Source organism: Aristolochia californica, unplaced genomic scaffold (genome assembly GCF_029961685.1).
Source record: "Aristolochia californica isolate CCGP_79_NKW_82.1479 unplaced genomic scaffold, dmAriCali1.0.hap1 SCAF_5, whole genome shotgun sequence".
NCBI classification, from domain to species: Eukaryota; Viridiplantae; Streptophyta; class Magnoliopsida; order Piperales; family Aristolochiaceae; genus Aristolochia; species Aristolochia californica.
In genome coordinates, this window is record NW_027182214.1 from 6,562,913 (window position 1) to 6,582,021 (window position 19,109).

General features: G+C 33.8%; 2 protein-coding genes across 3 annotated transcripts; both read left to right on the plus strand.

Moving 5' to 3' along the window:
- The first annotated feature begins 2,434 nt into the window (after positions 1 to 2,434).
- LOC137965186 (MADS-box protein AGL24-like) lies at positions 2,435 to 3,418 on the plus strand. The gene is made up of 3 exons (XM_068811559.1): positions 2,435 to 2,477; positions 2,523 to 2,584; positions 2,834 to 3,418. Exons 1-3 carry the CDS (start codon positions 2,435 to 2,437, stop codon positions 3,416 to 3,418), a joined length of 690 nt encoding a protein of 229 aa, XP_068667660.1.
- Positions 3,419 to 5,707: 2,289 nt separating this feature from the next.
- LOC137966397 (E3 ubiquitin-protein ligase SDIR1-like) lies at positions 5,708 to 10,774 on the plus strand. 2 transcript variants are annotated; one of them, XM_068812982.1, is made up of 9 exons: positions 5,708 to 5,806; positions 7,618 to 7,808; positions 7,915 to 7,972; positions 8,144 to 8,199; positions 8,314 to 8,542; positions 8,718 to 8,847; positions 9,096 to 9,144; positions 10,067 to 10,192; positions 10,327 to 10,774. In XM_068812982.1, exons 2-9 carry the CDS (start codon positions 7,731 to 7,733, stop codon positions 10,450 to 10,452), a joined length of 852 nt encoding a protein of 283 aa, XP_068669083.1. In that variant the 5' UTR covers positions 5,708 to 5,806; positions 7,618 to 7,730; the 3' UTR covers positions 10,453 to 10,774. The 2 variants fall into 2 exon arrangements, with proteins under 2 accessions (XP_068669083.1, XP_068669084.1); XM_068812983.1 differs by having other exon boundaries at positions 8,147 to 8,199.
- Positions 10,775 to 19,109: the final 8,335 nt, after the last annotated feature.

Consider the following 19,109-nt stretch of genomic DNA (forward strand, 5'->3'; position numbering starts at 1 on the left):
AAATCGGGCGGAAAGCACTTTTCGCCCGTTACTCTTGACACATGAATTCTTGGTTCATGTATATTCATGTACATGACATGAATTTCGGCGCCCCCTAACGACATCAGGACACGAACTGCGTAATGCGCTTGAAGATCATGTCCTGAGTCATGTGCACTAGACGAGTTCAAGTGCACTAGAAAACAGATTCCAATGTTAGTGCCCCCAAATGAAAAGTATGATATAAAGAAGAGAATGAGTAACCTTTTATAATATACTTAAATAGAATATATACCTAAACAGATAATTAACCAAAATAAACATGGTTACTACACTTATAAGTGATTTAACGTGTAGTATTAGAATATATTAATATCCTAATTAATGAAAAAATATATTATATTACTTAATGATTATAGTTTATTATAAATTAAAACAATAATTAAAAGTGACTAGAATAAATTATTTAAAATAAATAAAAAATTTAAAAATAACATAAGTGAATATAATAAATAAATAAATTATTTTGTAATACCATAAGATATAGTTTAACATTAAAACTCAATATTTTAATAAAAAAAAAAAAATACATCATAAATAAATAAATATATTAATTTATCAATAACCTAATATATATTTTACATATTATTAATTAATAATATATTAACAAAAAATGAAAAACTAAGGATTTAATTAATTGGATAATTAAACCAATTATGATGATGGTTTAATTTTTCCTAACTTAGGAAAAATTAAACATCATCTTCCTCAACGGCGATCCAGCGGGCAACGGCGACGGTACACCGAAAGGGAGAGGAGAGGGAGGCCAAGAGGGAGGAAGCCTGACGGGGGTGGGGGAAGAGGGAGGAGAAAAAAGAACTTTGCTGAAGGATCATGGGGGGAGAGGGGAAGGAGCAATGCGCGTCGCACGCTTCAATCGGTTGATTCGTGGGCTTCAATCGGTTGATTCGCAAAATAGTTATAAATCAACTTTTTCCGATTTTGGCCTGAACGAATGAAATGGTGTAATCTCACTTCAATGTAATTCATTCTACACTAACGCCATTATTTAATGAACTAAGTAATGCGGGGGCAATTCATTCCACTTCGTGGACTAACCTCACTTTATGTGTATTTGAGAGATTGTCGGGCTGAGGAGTGTCCACATGAGTTCGTTGAGGTGTCTACACAGGCCTGCGGCCCTCTTTTATATTCTGTCGAGAGTTTGGATTGCTCCACCCAGCGTAGAACGAAAAGGAGGCACTGAAAATGAAAAGGGGGAGCCAGAAGCTTCGCTTCCTGTAGCTTGCTTACTCTCCTAGTTAGAAGAAAGCTCTTTGGCGGATTATTTTGATCTGGATGGAGTTTCGCTCAGTAAAGAAAGTTATAGATTCGTTAGATCATGATAGATTTTTGTTAGAAAGAAATTGTTCCATGGGATACCTCTTACTAGGAAACTTTATGCGAGTAGATCTACGAAGGGACAACAGATCCAAGTGAAGTATATAGGAAAAACTGATATGCTGCCTTGATCTTTCTTTGTCTAGATTAACGCTAACAAGTAGACTGTTTTCTTCTCTCCTTTGCAGCTCTGAAAGCAATTGGATGCGCAATCACGAAGCTCTTCTAAAAGCGCGGTACCAGTACCAATACCAACACTAAGATAAGAGCTCTTTTCTGCTTTCTTCTCTCCTTTGCAGCTCTGAAAGCAATTGGAAGCGCAATCACGAAGCTCTTCTAAAAGCGCGGTACCATTACCAATACCAACACTAAGATAAGAGCTCTTTTGAGGAACACACTGCTAAACTTATCGCAAGCAACGGCAGAAAAGCAGCGAGCCTCTACAGGCTTAATTGAAGCTGCCCGGGCTAATAATCTAAGCTCTTAGTTCCAGCGGGTTTAAACCTTATCTTGGTTGTTAAAGGACACTGCTCTCTCTTTCTTGTTCTTTCCCCCATACGGTAATTCGATTTCTTATTTCAGATTCACTTCTTACCAAAATTTGAGATATCCATCCGGGTATTCCTTCCTTACTAATAGAACTGTATCTCCCTCTGCCTGCGCTGATAAAAGCACTTTATCTTCGCGGCTATCGGTTTGTTTTCTTCTTTCCTGCCCGTACTGCTGTGTTGTATCGGTTCCCTTCCTGTGGAACTGGAGTAGACTTCTTTCCTACGCGTACTGTGGTTCAAGTAAGCTTTGTCTGCGCTGCTCTTCCAGTAAGCGCCTCTCAAAGTAAGCCTATCTCTGATAATAAAGTTAGAGAAAGCAAGCACTACCAGAATTAAGGAAAGGGCACAAGCTAAGCACTCAAAGAAAACCTGCTTTCAGGAGTGGAAACAGCACCAGATTCGACTTCTTTCTTTCCTGGTCAATAGAAAAGAACTTGATCTCACCGGATTCTGCATTTAGTCGACTTATTTCGCACTGCACCAACGCACTAAATTCAAAGCTTATGGCAGCAGCTAGAGTCACTCCAGTATTCATAAAAGAAACAAGTGCCCTAAATTAGTTCTTTTCTCGCGCTTCTGCACTCGATATAGGTTCCTTTCCTCCCCCAGAACCTAAAACGGGATCTTACCTACAAGAACCCGCGTACTGCAATGTAGACTTCTCTGGCCTCCGTTGTCAAAACATCAAATAGGAAACTACCCAATCTCGCTCACATCTTATTAACATAGATCAAACCAAATTAGGAAAGCAATGATGATAAATTAGGAAAGCAGGGTTTCAAAACTCATTTCAAGCCACTGAAAAATAACTCGGTTTCGTAGATTTTTATCTGACAAAGTAATGAAATAAACGGTAATTTTTTTTTTGTCTTTATAAGGGAATCAGTTGATCTGCTATGTAGTTTCATAACAAAGAAATTAAGAGCGAGAGCAGAGAAAGAGAAGCCACGGGAAAGAGGAAGCTGGAGATGAAGAAGATTGAGAATCGTCAAACTCTGCAAGTCACCTTCTCGAAGCATAAGAAGGGACTGTTCAAGAAAGCTGATCAACTCTCCATTCTAACCGGCGCACCAGTCCTCGTTGTTGCCTTCTCTGCCGCCGGTAGGCCCTTTGTCTTCAGAGACGAGGGTTTGATGCAGCGCTACTTCGAAGGCGAGACGAACTTCTCAAACGCGGTGGAAGACGAAGAGTATTTGTCGTTGGGCAACATTGACTTGGAGCAATGCAGCGTTGATGAACTCGAGCTTTTGGTCGCCAATCTGGAGGAGGAAGAAGCCAATATACTGGAGTTCGCGGACGAATTGAATGCGACAAAGCTGGCCTCTGGGCAGCAGTTGACGTTCCCGACATTGGAGGCTGCATCTGCTGCTGTAATTGAAGGAGTGGAGGCTACACAACTGCATAACGATCTTGAGATATTTCTTAGAGATCGAAGAAGAAGGAAATACCTCGTCCGAGATTTCGTTAGCATCGGAATATTTCTTTAATGGATGTCTCCGACTACTACCTGGGCTTCTATGCCTGGTCCTGGTGTTGGTTTTTTTTTAATTTTTATTCTGTTTGATTGCTTACCATTTGTGGGTTCTCACACTGTATTTCTGTATTTGTCACATTTGGTTTTTTATTTTGTAGAGAGATGATTATACGTCTCTTTGGGATTGAATAATAATTCTTACTCATCTTTTTCCCTCTTTCATGGTTTACTTCTTTTTTACTGCATTTACTTCATAGCCGCTTGTGTATTGGGAGTGGATGTAGGTTTCTGTAAAATCTTTTGAGACCGGAAGAGACGTAAATTAGTTTATATTTGGTAATTTAACCAAAATAACTTATTTTGAAAAACAACAACGTCATCAAAATATTTAGAAAATATCCAACTTTGACCGATCCACAGCACATGTGTGCAGTTAAAAGTGACACGTAAGTTTTGTCTGCTTACATGTTGCCACATCATCAATGCAGTGAAGTAAGATGAACACAGTCGTCTACAACGTCATTATTTTGCCACATCATCTGCCACGTAAGTTGTCATGTCATTAAATAAAAAATTGAATAATTTTTTTAAAATAAAAAAATAAAATACACTTTTTATTACCTTATATCTAAAATAATAAATTATAAAAAAATCTAATAAACAATTAAAAAATTAACTCTTACTTATTTAACACCATTTAATATCAATAAAAATATTTATTAATTAAAAATTTTATCGTTACACTTTTTATTACTTTATATTTTTTAAATAAAAAATAAAATAAGTATACTAATTAGATTTAAAATATTTAGAAAATTAAAATATTTATAAATTTAAAATATTTATAAATTTAAAAAATATACAAAAAAATTATTTTAGAGTTTAAAAATACATATTTAAAAAATACATAATTTTTATCACATTATTTAAAAAATAATAAATTATTAAAAATATATATTAGTTAATTAAAAATCTTACAACACCTTTTATTATCAATTAAATATATTTATTAATTGAAAAAATATGAAAATTTTACTTGAGTTTAAAAAATAAATGTACCGGTACACTATTTATTACCTTATATTTAAAATAATAAGTTATAAAAAATCTTACTCTTACCTATTTAACACTGTTTTTATTATCGATTTAAAAAATATTTTAGTTAAATTTTTTGAAAATTTTAGTTTTGAATTTTAAAATCAAATTTATTAATACATTTTTTTCAAATTTATCAATAGACTTTTTATTACCTTATATTTTAAATAATTAAAAATAAATAAATATACTTATTAATTAAAAAAATTTACTCTTACTAATTTAACATATTTTATTATCGATTTAAAATATATTTTAATATTTTAATATTTTAATTGAGAGGGGGGAGTCGAGGGCGAGGCAAAGCGGCGGTAGCAGGCACTGCGAGAGGGGAGAGGAGAGGGGGTGAGAGCAAAGGAGAGGAGGCCAAGGCCGAGTGGCGGCGAGAGGGTGACAGGAGAAGGGCACGAGAGGAGAAAGATGAGCGGGGAAATAAAAAGAGTATTTTATTTTTTTAAAAATTATTCGATTTTTTTATTTAATGACATGGTAGCTTACGTGGCGAAACAAGGCCGAGTGGCGGCGAGAGGGTGAGAGGAGAGGGGCACGAGAGGAGAAAGATGAGCGGGGAAATAAAAAGAGTATTTTATTTTTAAAAAAATATTCAATTTTTTTATTTAATGACATGGTAGCTTACGTGGCGAAATAATGACATGGCAAATGACGTGTTCATCTAACTTCACAACACTGATAATGTGGCAACATGTAAGTCGCCTTTGACTGTACACTTGTACAGTGGATTGGTCAAAGTTGGGTTATTTTCAAAATAATTTGATGACATCGTTGTTTTTCAAAATAAGTTGTTTTAAATGGTTATTTTGGTTAAATTCCCTTTATATTTTTCTTAAATCAAAGGTAAAAGACAATTATTAACCCTAAAACCTATCCAAAATTCTAAAGCCCAAATTAAAAGTTGTATAGGTACTGGTGGAAAAGATCTGGACAGCCAGATTGATCCCACTTCGGCATTGGATTTGGGAAATCCCTAATTAGCTGAAAGTAGAGGTTCTGTTCCGAAGAAGGAGCCGACCAAGATCGCTAATTCCTTTAAACATGATTAATTAAGGGTCCCGTTGTTATTTGTTTATCCGCGCGACAGTTGTTACGCTGCTTACACGTGTACCAAGCGGGCCACCACCTGTCAATCTAATCATCTTTGCGATTTGTGCGTTTTTACCGGTCATAGTCCATCCAGCCTTTCTTCCCCTCCTAGAACAAAACTCCCGACTTGTCTCATTTTTAGTCGTCGACCCATTCGATCATTCCTCCTTCCTTACTCATCTCGTTTCTTTCGATATTGCAACTTGTAAGTATTATTGCATCGTTTCATCTTCCCCCTTCAATTCTGGTTCTAGGATTAAATGATTACGTAGGTTTTAGACATTTGATGCTCTCATTTTGTTCTAATGGTTGGTATTCGCTTTTTCCGCTTTGGGCTTGCTGTCAATTAGTTGAGATCTCTCGTAAGGATGTAAGGTTGAATCTATGGGAAGTTGAAATTCGGCAACTGCGCTTGTTTCTGCTTCAAATTTGATTTTGAAACACTAAAACTAGATAAAATGGTGTTTCCTTTATTGTTAATTTTTTCTATTTGCTTTTAATTTCTTGGATATCAGGACAGCAAGATGACTTTTTTTCCCCCCCACATTCGAACGGATTGATTAGCTTAGTCGTACTGAAGAAGACTGGTACTGATTTTTGGCTTGAAATTCAACAAACGGAATGATCTGGACATAGCAGCAGGGACCTGTACATACAAGATGATGAAACTAATCCAACTAGTTCGTTTTCAGATAATAATTATTAAAAAACTAGCCCAAGTAGTTATTTTTTATGTAAAGTAATTGTTTTACTAATTAATTTACATGAAGAATGTTGTGGTTATTAGTTAGGAAAAAGATTACTAACTTCAGCTAGTCATTTTGATGTGAACTTAGATCCGTTCTTAGCATGGTATTAGGGTGGAGTGTTTGTTTTGTTGGACATAGTTTGTTCCATGTTCAGTTTTTACCTTATTTATGTTGCCTTTGTTTTAGGGTTGTTTTCTATCTGTTTAGACATGGCTGTGAGGGGCTTTCCATGTAAATTATCCCACATTTCCAAATGCTAGGAGAAATCCTGTGATGCTTAATTGGGAAATGACATCCTAATCTCGGCTAGTCATTTGTTGATGGACTTGAACCCTTATTATATTATTTTTGGGATAAAATGCGCTGTCACTAGGAGGAATGCTAAATGTAGTATTCATTAAAATAAATCCAACACTAGCAAATAAGAAGTCACTTGCTGGAGGAGTTTTTTTGGCTTGTCTCTTTTCATTTTATATGTTATTGAATGCTTAGGCATGTGTAGTTTCACTTTCAAAATAATTTCCTATCAGTGAAATCAAAATATTTTTTGCTTTCTTGACTCTTTATTACTAAAACCAAAAAAAGAGTAGGATGGCAAAAAAAAATTTCACTTCAAAGGTAGAAAAGGTTATTTTAAAAGTTTATTCACAGTGCCTGCACTTGGTGGTCTGTTCTAATGATTAGTGAAGTATTTTTTTAGGAGTTTTATTTTTTTGAAGTATATGTGTTGGGCATTCAAATACTCAATTCAAAGAGTATCCGAACACTTGGATATCACATCTTTGTTTCCTTCTATGGACTTTTGTCAGCAACATATTTGCATGAAAGAAATATGCTGTTGTCTTTGACCTTTGCAGTATTGATAAAAATCTCTCTCAAAATACAACCATTGTGTTGAGGAAATGCAATACAGTAAATCTTGCTGTTAGAAAGCTTATTATCTGTATTATGAGTCATATATGCCCTATTTCTAACTGCTGTTGAAAGTTATTTAGGTAAGGGATTATACATTTAACCTGAGTTCTGAGTCACCCCTTCTGGAGGTTTCAAATCTGCAATAGTGTTCTCCATGCATATGGATTGATTTTGATTTTTCAAGTGTTTTAAAATCCTTTTTCATTTCTATCTAAGAATATTTGTTTCAGTTTTTTTTTTCTTTTTTTTTTCAAAATTTATAATGCATATCTGGTAAAACAACTCATGTTCACTTGTTTTTAATGCAACTACATTCATTTGTTATTTCTACTAATGTATGGTCATTTCCCAGGTTTACTAGTGGAAGTTATTTTGACTAGCTATTCAGTGAAGGAATCTGATTTGGAGAGATTCTGATAATTACACTCTGTTAGTGGATATTTACTTCATTTAACTCCAGCAAAGATGAGTTTTGTTTTCCGAGGGACTAGAGCAGACCTAGAGAGTGGATTCCCTGGATTCATCCCAGAAAGGCGTGCTGTGGTACATTCTTGACGTGATCAGTTTTTGTTGATGGGTTTTTTTTTGTGTATTTTGCACATGTATGCTCATTTGGTTGAGTGTGTCTCATTTATGTTCTGACATCCAGCGTGTGCATCCTGGGGGTCGGCCAGTGAATACCAATTCAATGGCTTTTCTTGTCACAGGTACCGTTTCCTTTCTCTCACTGTCCTCACCTTTTTTTTTTTTTTTCATTTTTTACGTCCTCTTGGATTAATATCTTTTGTTTTTCTCCTTATGAGGGTTAAAAAAATGATGGAGATGATCTCCCCTTTATATGTCTTAACTCTAATCCTTGCTGAATCTGATTATTCCAGCAGTTCTGTTGCTGTTCATGATACTGAACTCACATCAGATGTCACCAAACTTTCTGGTATTCCTGGACTTTAATTAATATTTTGTCTATAGAAACTGCTTTGCCTGCTAAGAAGTTAATGCAGCATTTTATATTATCGTCTAAGAAGATACATTTCTTTCTTTTTTGTAGCTTTGGTTGGTTTTGGGTGTTTTTCTTATGGCCACAAGCCTCAGGATGTATGCAACTTGTCAACAACTTCAAGCCCAGGCCCAGGCTCATGCGGTAGCAGCCAGTGGCTTGCTAGGTCACACCGAGTTACGGCTTCAAATGCCACCTTCTATTGCTTTTGCAACGAGAGGAAGATTGCAGGGCCTCAGACTCCAACTTGCACTGCTTGATCGTGAATTTGATGACTTGGGTATGAAAATGTATAGTTATGCAAGGATGCATTTGTTTTGCATCATAAATATTTTAATAGATTTGGTGGAGAACTAGTGGCTATTACTTATTAGAAGTTTATGTTAGTTCATATCAGTTAAATGGAGGTATTTGGAGGCCTATATGGTTGAATTGCATCATTTACTTCATTGCAGATTACGATGCTCTGAGAGCACTTGACAGTGATAATTCTCCTGGTGCACCCTCAATGAGTGAGGAGGAGATTAATGCTCTTCCTGTTCACAAATACAAAATTCAGTCTCATCAGCCATCAAGTCCACAAAAGTAAGTTACAAGTTCTTCAGTTATAGTCTTATGTTTGCTATATCAGTCTGTAATAATAGATATTAAAATGTTGTTTATTTATATTTGATTGGTCAGTCTATTGGTCTCTTCATGTACTCTGTTCATGACCTGGGGTGTGCTTTCTTTGGTTTTGAACTAACAATGGAGAGCCATATTTTTTTCTTCATGGATGAGATGCTTTGATAAATTTTGAGGGGGAACTAATGCAATATCTTTCTCTTCTACAGCGAAGGCTCATCACTTTTGCAGGCTTCTTCTTCTGCATCCATGACAGAGGTATCGTTTCTTCTTTATTTAGACACAGAAAAAATGGCAACACCCCCCACGCCAGAATGGGGATGGGAAAGCCTTATTTACACAAATATCTATTATTTTAGTAATAGGAAATTTTTTACTGGTTTCCTTTTTCTCTTTTTTTTTTCTTCTTAATTATGGTACATTGTCTTGCTTTTTGGTTTCTGTTCTTTGGCAATGTCAACATGGTCATATTCCCTGCATTTGGCCCTAATTATGGTCACTTGGTGGATGGTCATATCAGTATTTTTGTTCACATTTGGTGACTAAGACTATTATTCTTGCATCTCTTTAAGTGGATCTTCACGTACTGCCTCATCTTGGGGTGATTAAAAGGATGCAGATGCAGGATAATATAAAAAGCTGTATTATCTGTATATATACAGATGGATGGCTGGAAATATCAGTTAAATTTATAATTTTCTTTGGTGGAAACTCCACTGTTAAATGATTGATAAACTCTTAAAAACATTTTGATATCATGTGGTCAGTGGTCCTTCCACCATTTTTTGGTTTAAAGTCATTTCTATTGAGATGACATTCACAAATCTTAGGGCACTTGTTGCCTTGGGCATTCCAAGCTCCTGTCTATTTGTTCCCTCTTTGATAGGTTTTTAATACTGCTTCCCTGTTCAAATTTATTTTTGCTCGCTGTTCCTCTCAGTGGTCCCAATCAACAAAGCAGGGGATGTTGAAATTTCGATGGTGCAGCTAGGTTACAAGACCTATAGGCAATAGGGGAAACATGCTGCTTAGGACTATAGCACTCATGTCTTAATACTTGAAAGACTTCTGGTGCATGAGCCCAAGTATCAATGAGGCACAAAAAATCCCTCTCATCCATATGGTTCTTTATGTTTCTTCATCTCAGTTCTTTCTATTGTTGTTTATTTCTTTTATGTAGAGAAGACAGGACTCATCTAAGTTGGATGGGAGTACCAGAAATCCCGATGATGAGCTCACTTGTAGTGTTTGCTTGGAACAAGTCATTGTTGGTGAGCTGATTCGTAGTCTTCCATGCCTGCATCAGGTTTTTCTAAAACTAGAACCAATTGCTTTTTGGCTTAATGGAAATTTTTATGGATGCCTATTTATGTAGTTGCTTAAGTGTTCCACTGGATTTGTTGATTGGTTATTTAACTTCTACTGTCAAATGTGTTTCAGTTTCATTCAAACTGCATCGATCCGTGGTTGCGCCAACAGGGAACCTGCCCAGTCTGCAAATTCAAAGCAGCATCTGGGTGGCAGGAAAATCCAGAGAGCGGAGTAGCAGGCTCATACATGGTTTAGTTCTTGCAACAAACTGTTCACTCTTAGACGTTAGTCTGATGTGTTGGAGAATCTCTTGGTTGGTTGGAAGGTAGTTAGTAAATACATGAAACCAAAGCATATAAATACATGGATAGAGTTGTAGATTGACACAAATATGTAAAATTCCTTTTTCAACATGGGAAGGAAATCTAGGTTATAGCACTCAGTGTATCTAGTAGCAAGATTGACAGAAGTAGTTTTTAAGTGCGGATTTCTGGCATGTGTAGTTATGGATGATCGATCACAATCAGTGACTGATCTATCATTCCAATGCTAGACTAAAAATGTATATTTTATAAAGAATAAGAATTTCTCTCTAAGTACTTTAACATGTTTCTAAGTTATATGTATGATGATTCTAAACATGTCTATATGCAAATTATATCTTAAAGCTCCAATCACAAGTACTTAAAGAATATGAATTAGAATACTCTCTTACAAATATTGACTGAATTTAAACGTATGTCTTTGATGATTGAACTCGAGTCTTCTCGTTGTTTTCTTCCTTGTGGGTATTTCTTCAAGAGATGTTCTTCAATTAAACTCCAGGTTTATATTTTTGTTTTGAAGCTTTAGACCTTGAGATGCTATTGAAAGTGAAGTATCTAAAATACTAGATTTGCAAGTTATTAGCTCAATTAAGTTTTGTTGTCATAAAAAATAAGTGGGAGTCAACCTACGGTCAACAATAACCAATTATAGCGAGATCCAAACTTCCACCCCTTTAAGCATGTACGATGAAGTATATAGAGTTTGTTAGAACTAGGAAGGCCAAAAGACATAAAAAAAATTAGAAAATATGGCAAAATTTTGTTTTTGTTATGCAAAGGGTGAAATAAAAATTTTTGGCACAAAAATCTTTATAGAATGCTTTAGTATTGCAATAAAGATTGATTCAGTGCTTTGGCTCATATTTTGGCACCAAAATCTTTACAGAAAGCTTTAGTATTGCAATAAAGGTTGATTCAATGCTTTGGCTCATATTTTACAGTTGCATACAAAGTTGCTTGGGATGGATGATCAATCATTTCGCTCCAACAATTTTTTTTTTTACTCCTTCAGTCCCAATGATTGATTAGACAAATCCAAATGATCGATCAGACTCTAGAGTTAATTATCCACCATGTACTCCTGCCTAGTAACATTATGGATGATCGAGCATGCACCTAAAAGGATGATTGATCATGCTTTATAATTCTTGTCTTGTAGTATTTGGGATGATCAATCATTCACCATAAAAAGATGATCAGTCATGCATTATGTTTGAAGTTTATTGCTTTATGGATGATACATCACATGTTTAAGTCAATAATCGATCAAAAACCTTTTGGTAGTGTATGCAATTAAGCTCTTAGCATGGGTAAGACCAAAACTAAGGAATTTATTATTTCTAAAGTATTTTACGATATTTTAAAATATGGTTTTAGATTTATTCTCTAATCCTCCAAAATATACTTTTAGATAATAATTTGAATTAGGGTGGATATCTTCTAATATAGTTAGAGTTCTTGTGATTTTCTATGAAACTTGGACTCTAAATTTTCAACTTGTTTCCTTTAAAATTCTTCTTCAACGCGACTTATTCATCCTTCAACATTTGAAGTCTTTTATGTTGATTTGATCAAATCATCCTCATAGACCTTATGTGTCTCTCTTTAACGCAATGCACATTTCTTCATCTTGAAATGCTTAATTTACATTATCAACTCACTAACTTAAGTGTTGCTATCATCAAAATCAAGGACTTGAGTCAACCGAGGTCAACCGACTCCCCTTTTTTTTATGATGACAAAACTTAGCATATAGAAAATGAAAGTTCTCTTAACTTTGTACATGCATGTTAATTTACTCATAAATTTATGCATGCATAGTATTTGTTTTTAATGTATTCCTTTTTAGTTTAAGCTTACTTCCCCTTATTTTGTTCTAGGCTTTTTTTCTCCTTTTTTTTTGTCATCCATAAAAAAGATAAAGAGTACAAATAAAGGATAAATGATGACATAGGGACAAATAGATCTTCATTAATTGCGATATGTCTTTACCAGATAGGGTATCCGTTTGATTTACAACTGTTGTTTTATTCATATAAAAAACATCAAAATGTACAAGGCTTCAAAAAGAGAATACAAGTATAGTCAATCCTATGTCAAAAAGAGTTATACAATATGAACTAGGGCCTTGACACTACTCCTGAGATGGAGGTGGAGGTGAAGGTGGAGGTGTAATATGCTGAACACTACTATGATGATATTGAAGAACAAGTATGGAGGAGTCTTACATGACTCTCACAGACAAAAGTCTCACAAAGCAATAATTAATATGGCATAGTCTAGCATGAGTCTCATGGAAGGAAACCTCACATAAGTATTTTTATTTAGAGGAATTTCATTATTTTAGTTTTCTATTTATGTTTTAGTTATTATTTTTTCTAGAACTTATCTTTATGATTTAGACTTTAGGTATAATTGAGACATTAATCTAATTCTACTTATTTCCACTGTTATAAATAAAAGATCATTGTACTCAATTAATAAATCAAGTCAGTGAATTATTTTCTTCTCCAAAAATTCAACATGGTATCAGAGCAAGTTCACTAAATTGGTGTTACATCAATCTACAGAAACAATGTATTTTTCTCTTCCAATTTAGTTTTTAGTTCAATTTAGATTTACCCATCAAAGAGTTTTCATTCATTGTCAAGTAGTTCTTAGGATGTCATTGTCTTCATCTACATTTCTTTGCACCTCCTTCTTTTCCTTTAAAAACACATATTTTTGTTTTATTACTGCACAATCCGAGATTTATCCCTTTGTACAACATCAAGACTCCAAATACCAGACAAAACTCCAACACTTGCTCAATTCAACCATACAATATGAGAATCATTTTTTGTCATTCAATTTTCAACCTGTTACCTATGATTGTATTTAATCTTTACCATTCTATTTTTAACCTCATGCAAAAACTTCATCTTTCATTATCAAAATATATGTTGGTTTCTTCAAGGGGAAGAATTCAGTAATTTTTCATTCGATTTTTTGCATGTGATTGAGAAACATATTCCGAGTATTATTGCATTAGGAGTCCACATTATCTTGACCTAGTCTTCTTCCATAAAACCATGTAGAATTTGATTCCTCAAGATGATGCTAGATTTCTCCGGCTAAACCATGACCCTAAAATGATTTAAAAATCTCTTCTACTAAGCTGATTCGTAGTCTCCCATGACAACTCTGATTCCCTCTTGAGTCCTATCGTAGGAGGACTTTTTTAGTCCCAATATTGTTGCATTAGGAGTCCACATTATCTTGATCTAGTCTTTTTCCATCAAAACCATATAAAATTTGACTCCTCAAGATGATGTTGGATCTCTCCCGCTAAGCTATGACCCTAAAACGATTTACAAATCTCTTCTGCTAAGCTGTTTGATAGTCTCCCATGACAACTCCAATTCCCTCTTGATTCCTGTTGAAGGAGGACTATTTCAGTCGTGCTCTGCCTTTGGTCTTGCAAAAAATGCAATTGAACAACAAGCAAGTATCCAGTCACATAACACAACAACACAATGAATGGTCTTATGAAATCAACAACAACCTCAGTTCATCTTGTGGCAGGACTATTGGTTTTTCATTGGCAACCAAATCAAGGCGTTCGAAAGTTTCCTCTACGCTCACATGCAACATCATCAAATCTACCAATCTGTCATGAAGTCAACAAATCTTCATGAAATAAGAGTTTAACTCTGATAAGACTTCATGCCATGAGTACCACTTTCCTCTACCAAAGGCCGATGTTTTGAACACTAAGTGTCGAAAATCTAGAAATCCAATTTACCCATTTGTGAGGAAGGCAACAACCTCCATATGAGCAGTTGAGCTATTGTTATCTCAGTAATTAAACCTGAGCTATTATTGCTTCAGTAATTTTAACTTGAGTTGTTGTTATCTTACTGATTGACGTGAATTTTATATGTAATCCTATTTTCTACAAGAAACGGAGTTGCATGCTCAAAAGGTTCAAGAGAAGCAAGCTTTGAGTCATTAAGTAGCAGTTCATGCCACTGCTTCACTCAATTTCCATTTATTGCTACTGTGATTCATGTCTTTGTTGACATGGTTCGGAAGCTACGAGAGCCCATAATTCAGTACAAAGGAAGCGGATGGGAGTATGACTTTTCCATAAAATAATTTTGGCAATTTCTCAACAAGTAGTCCCACTTCAAGTAGGACTTCATAGGCATTACAATTCCTTTATTTTCTGCAACAAAGGCAAAAACTCTTCCGACTAAGTAGAATATTGCTCCAAGTTCAGAAATTAATTCATAATTTTTTCTCAACAACTACTACTACAGAACAATCATTTTGACATGTGCCATGTTTCCTTTTCCTCCCTTCTCCTTGTCAATGAGTTCTTTATCTTCTGCATTGTCATCTAAAAAAATTAAGGGTCACCCTCTAGGAATTCCCTTGAGGTCATATATGGTCCAACTTATTTATCAAGTTTTATAGTTGTACTATTACAGTCTTCCTTAAATTTCAGAAAAAAGCCACTTTGTCATTGTTTTTCTTCTAATATTTCTTCAATTTATCATTTTTCATCACTTTTGAAGTAATAGCTAGACCCACTACCTACAAAGTATAGGAGTCTCCCAACATCTAGCGTGAGTCAAATCCTTTTATACTTCAGCCAAGAGGTGGTTTTCTGAGCTACCCTTAAAAACTTATTATTTTTTATGCCAAAAATTAGGCCTTTTTCGCCTTTGAGTTTGAGGAATTTTCATTTTTAGATTATGACTGCTGTGACCGGTGTATGGAGTTTTGTCGTACATCTAGGAGTGAATTTTTTCTCCCATATTTTTTTTATCCTAGTTGGGTTCTGTCCTTTTATCCCCAACTTGTGGGAAAGAATTAAAAGAAAAAGTAAAAAAAAAGAGGTATTTTATTTTATGTGACAAGGATCATCAAGTAAGGGTAGAACGAAAAATGAAGATTTTATATCTGTGAAGAATTTATTTTTTTAGTCAAAGAAGAATGAAGACCAAATTTGTTTTTCCTTGCAAGTTGAAGTTATAAACTCCAACTTCAGGGAGATTGCTGAAGAGCAGGTATGGAAGGGCCTTACGTGACTCTCGTAGAGTCTCACATAGCATTTATTAATATGGTGGAGTCTAATTGTCATGTCATGGGAGGAAGTCTCACAAAAGTGTTTCCATTTAAAGGAGTTTTATTTATTTTAATCTTTTATTTATGTTACAATTGTTTAATTATTCTAGGATTTATCCTTAGGAGTTAGACTTAGGGTGTAACTAGGACATGGGTAATTTTATTGAAATTTGAGTCTACTATAAATAGATGTTCATCATACTTAGTTAATCAATAAAGTGAGTGAATTATTTTATCCTCCATAAATTCAACAATCCAAACCCTATTTAAAAAATAGGGTTTTGCAAAAAATATGTTTAACTTTAATTTCACTATTAGTAGGGGATACTAACTCTTCGAGAGGAGTCATTTTAATTCAAACCATGATCCCAAGGAAATTTTCAGAAGCAAAGATCTCGAGCTTTAAATATGAAGACATTTTTTTCTGGCATTGATGACAAACATGGATATTATTAGCTTTTTGTGTAGCTGGTTCAGTGGTTCTATCCTGGCTCCTATGTTTTTACCTTCTTTACAGAAACTTGGATAGGCCCAATTCGTGTGTTTAACATGTCACATTGTTATGATTGTGCATGGTTCCATGGGAACCACTAAGCCAATGACTTTTTCAGTTTTATTTCCATGACAACCTTAACCCTATAATAGCTTGATTTTGTTCGTGGAAGTTGTTCATTTGAAAATTTCACTAGAAGTTTAATAACAGGTCTTTCTCTTTGATAATGGGTCTATAATAGCTTGATTTTGTTTGTGGAAGTTGTTCATTTGAAAATTTCACTAGAAGTTTAATAATGGGTCTTTCTCTTTGATGAGTTATACTGTGTGATGTTTTTAATTATCTTGTTGAAGGGTTCTCAAGAATGTACAAGTTTGCTAGTTTTCCAAAATCACTTATTTGTATCACTGAGGATATAGGGTTGTAGTTTACTTGTATATTCAATTTTTATTAAAAAAACTGCTTTGGATTTTGTGAACTGTGATTTCTACTTATTCTTGGGTGAAGCACTATATCTTTTCCTTTGAATAGTTTTGGGATTTTATTGCTTTTAGTTTGCTTGTTGGAGCTATTTGACAACGAGCTGGGTTTCCAGTCTGCTTAACCACATCATGGTGTTTATTTCTCAATCAGCGGGTGATATATTACCAAAACTGATGACAACTACTGGGTCACATGAGGATCTTTTTAAGAAGAAGATTACTAAGTATGATGGTATATGTGAAGAATGATTACATATGTCCTCCTTCAACTAGAAATGTTCATCCAAAAATAGCAAATGATGATAAGTATTAACCCTATTTCAAGGTAAGCTTTACATGAACTATTATTTATGTGTTTATTCTTTTAAAAGAACAAATATATTAACTTTCAATATGCAAATTTCAGAATTGCATTGATGTAATTGATGGGTTATTAGATTGCAATGATGAAGGGATTGAGGAAGAGGATCCAGTAGAACTTGTTGGGGATGATATAGTATTTGGACAAAATCAAGAAAAAGATGAAGATGATTTGGCAGAAGCTAATTGACAATCTACATTCTCAATATTAGGGAGAAGAAGGAAAAATGAATAAACTGAATTAGCTAATCATTTTTTGTAACAATATAGCAGCTCATACGTGGGACAATTATGTAGAGTACAATAGTTGATTTAACATGACCAATTTTTTTTTAAATAATGTTTTTTTAAAATTTTGTATTTGACATTTTTATTTTACTAAAAAATTATTGGATAAATATGGTAATGTGTGAGATTATTTATTAACTCTCATTTATTTTCCTGGAAAAGGCACTAATGTATCTATTTAATTTTCCTTGATTTTTTTAAAAAATTCCATTTTATTTCCTAATAAAGCACTAAATAGGTTTTTATCTTAAGGTTTTTTTTTGGAAATTTATATCCTAGGAAAAGCTAGAAATACTTTTCCTACGATATAAATTTTCAACCAGGGGCACTAATAGGGCCTAATAAGATTTCATACTAAAGGTTTCAAGGAGTTTGGCTTTTTTAGGATATAAAATATCAAGATATAAAATGCTTAAGTGCTAGAAGTTCCGCTTAGAAGCATCAAAATCATATCTTGAATATACAAAGAAAAGTTAGATAAGAAAACTAGCTAACAACAATTAGGAAATACCCAATTTTCCCTATTATCCAATCCAAAGAGAATTTCAAAAAATATAAGTGGAATAAAGGCTAGTAAGGCAAGCAAAAGGAACTTTCTTCATAGACATGCAACTCCCATGACTAGGACTCTGGGGAGGTGGGGAGGGCATTTTGAAAGTTACCTAGTGAAAGTAAAGGTGAAACTAAATTACTTTTTTTTTTGTGTTAGTGTGCACAAAGGAAAATATAGTGAAAAGTATATAAGAAAAGTATATAAGAAATTTATTAATAAAATACTCTAATAGATTTAACTTTTATAAAATATTTTTTATTTAATTTTTTTATTAATAAGTTAAGAAATATTTTAACTTGTTAAAATTAATAAATAATTAATAAAATGAAATAAATATATATTTTTAATTATACATAAATTAAATATTTGACTAATTTTACCTTTATAATACCCAAATGCTCAATCAAATTGTTACTTTTAATATCTAAATTCTCACTCTTAAAATATTGATTAAATATAAAATTAAAAACCATAAGTTTATGTAAATAAAAAAGAGGGTATTTTATTTTTTAAAATAACTTTATAGATTTAATTTTATAAGATTGTTTTATTTAACTAAAATAAAATATATTTTAACTGTTTTAAATTAATAAATAATTAAAAATAATGGCATTAAAGAATACGGAGAGTTCTTTCTAGAGTACAAAGGTGGGAGAGAGGAAGGGCCATTGGCTCGTGCACAAAGATCAAATTAAAGATTTTCTACTTGTACGTTTTTTAGGGAAGGAATGATGATAATTGCATTGTTGTGACATGCATTGAGTTTATGCATCCATTAATCAAAAGTGTTACCATTACAACCCAAACATAATTAAAACCACCTCTCATGTGTATTATTATCCCCATTTTATTAGCAAGGAAAAGGAAATAATGGCTAATTTATAGTCAAATAAGGGTTTCAAAACTGAAAGACAACTCATTTCAAGCCTCGACTTCGTAGATTTTTATAATACAAAAGAAATGAAATAAACTGTAAATTTTTTGCGTTTTTATAAAGAAATCAGTTCATCTACTATGTTATTTCTTAAAAGAAATTTAGAGCGAGAGCAGAGAAAGAGAAGTCATGAGAAAGAGTTAGCTGGAGATGAAGAAGATTGAGAATCGACAAGCTCTGCAAGTCACCTTCTCGAAGCGGAAGAAGGAAAAATTCAAAAAAGTTGAGGAACTCTCTGTTCTAATCGGGCTTCTTACTGGCGCTCCAGTTCTTGTCGTTGCCTGATTTCAGCTACAATTTCCATGACAAAGAAGTGTTGGGACTTGGGTCACCGTTGCGTGGATTATTGTATAGTATAATGCTC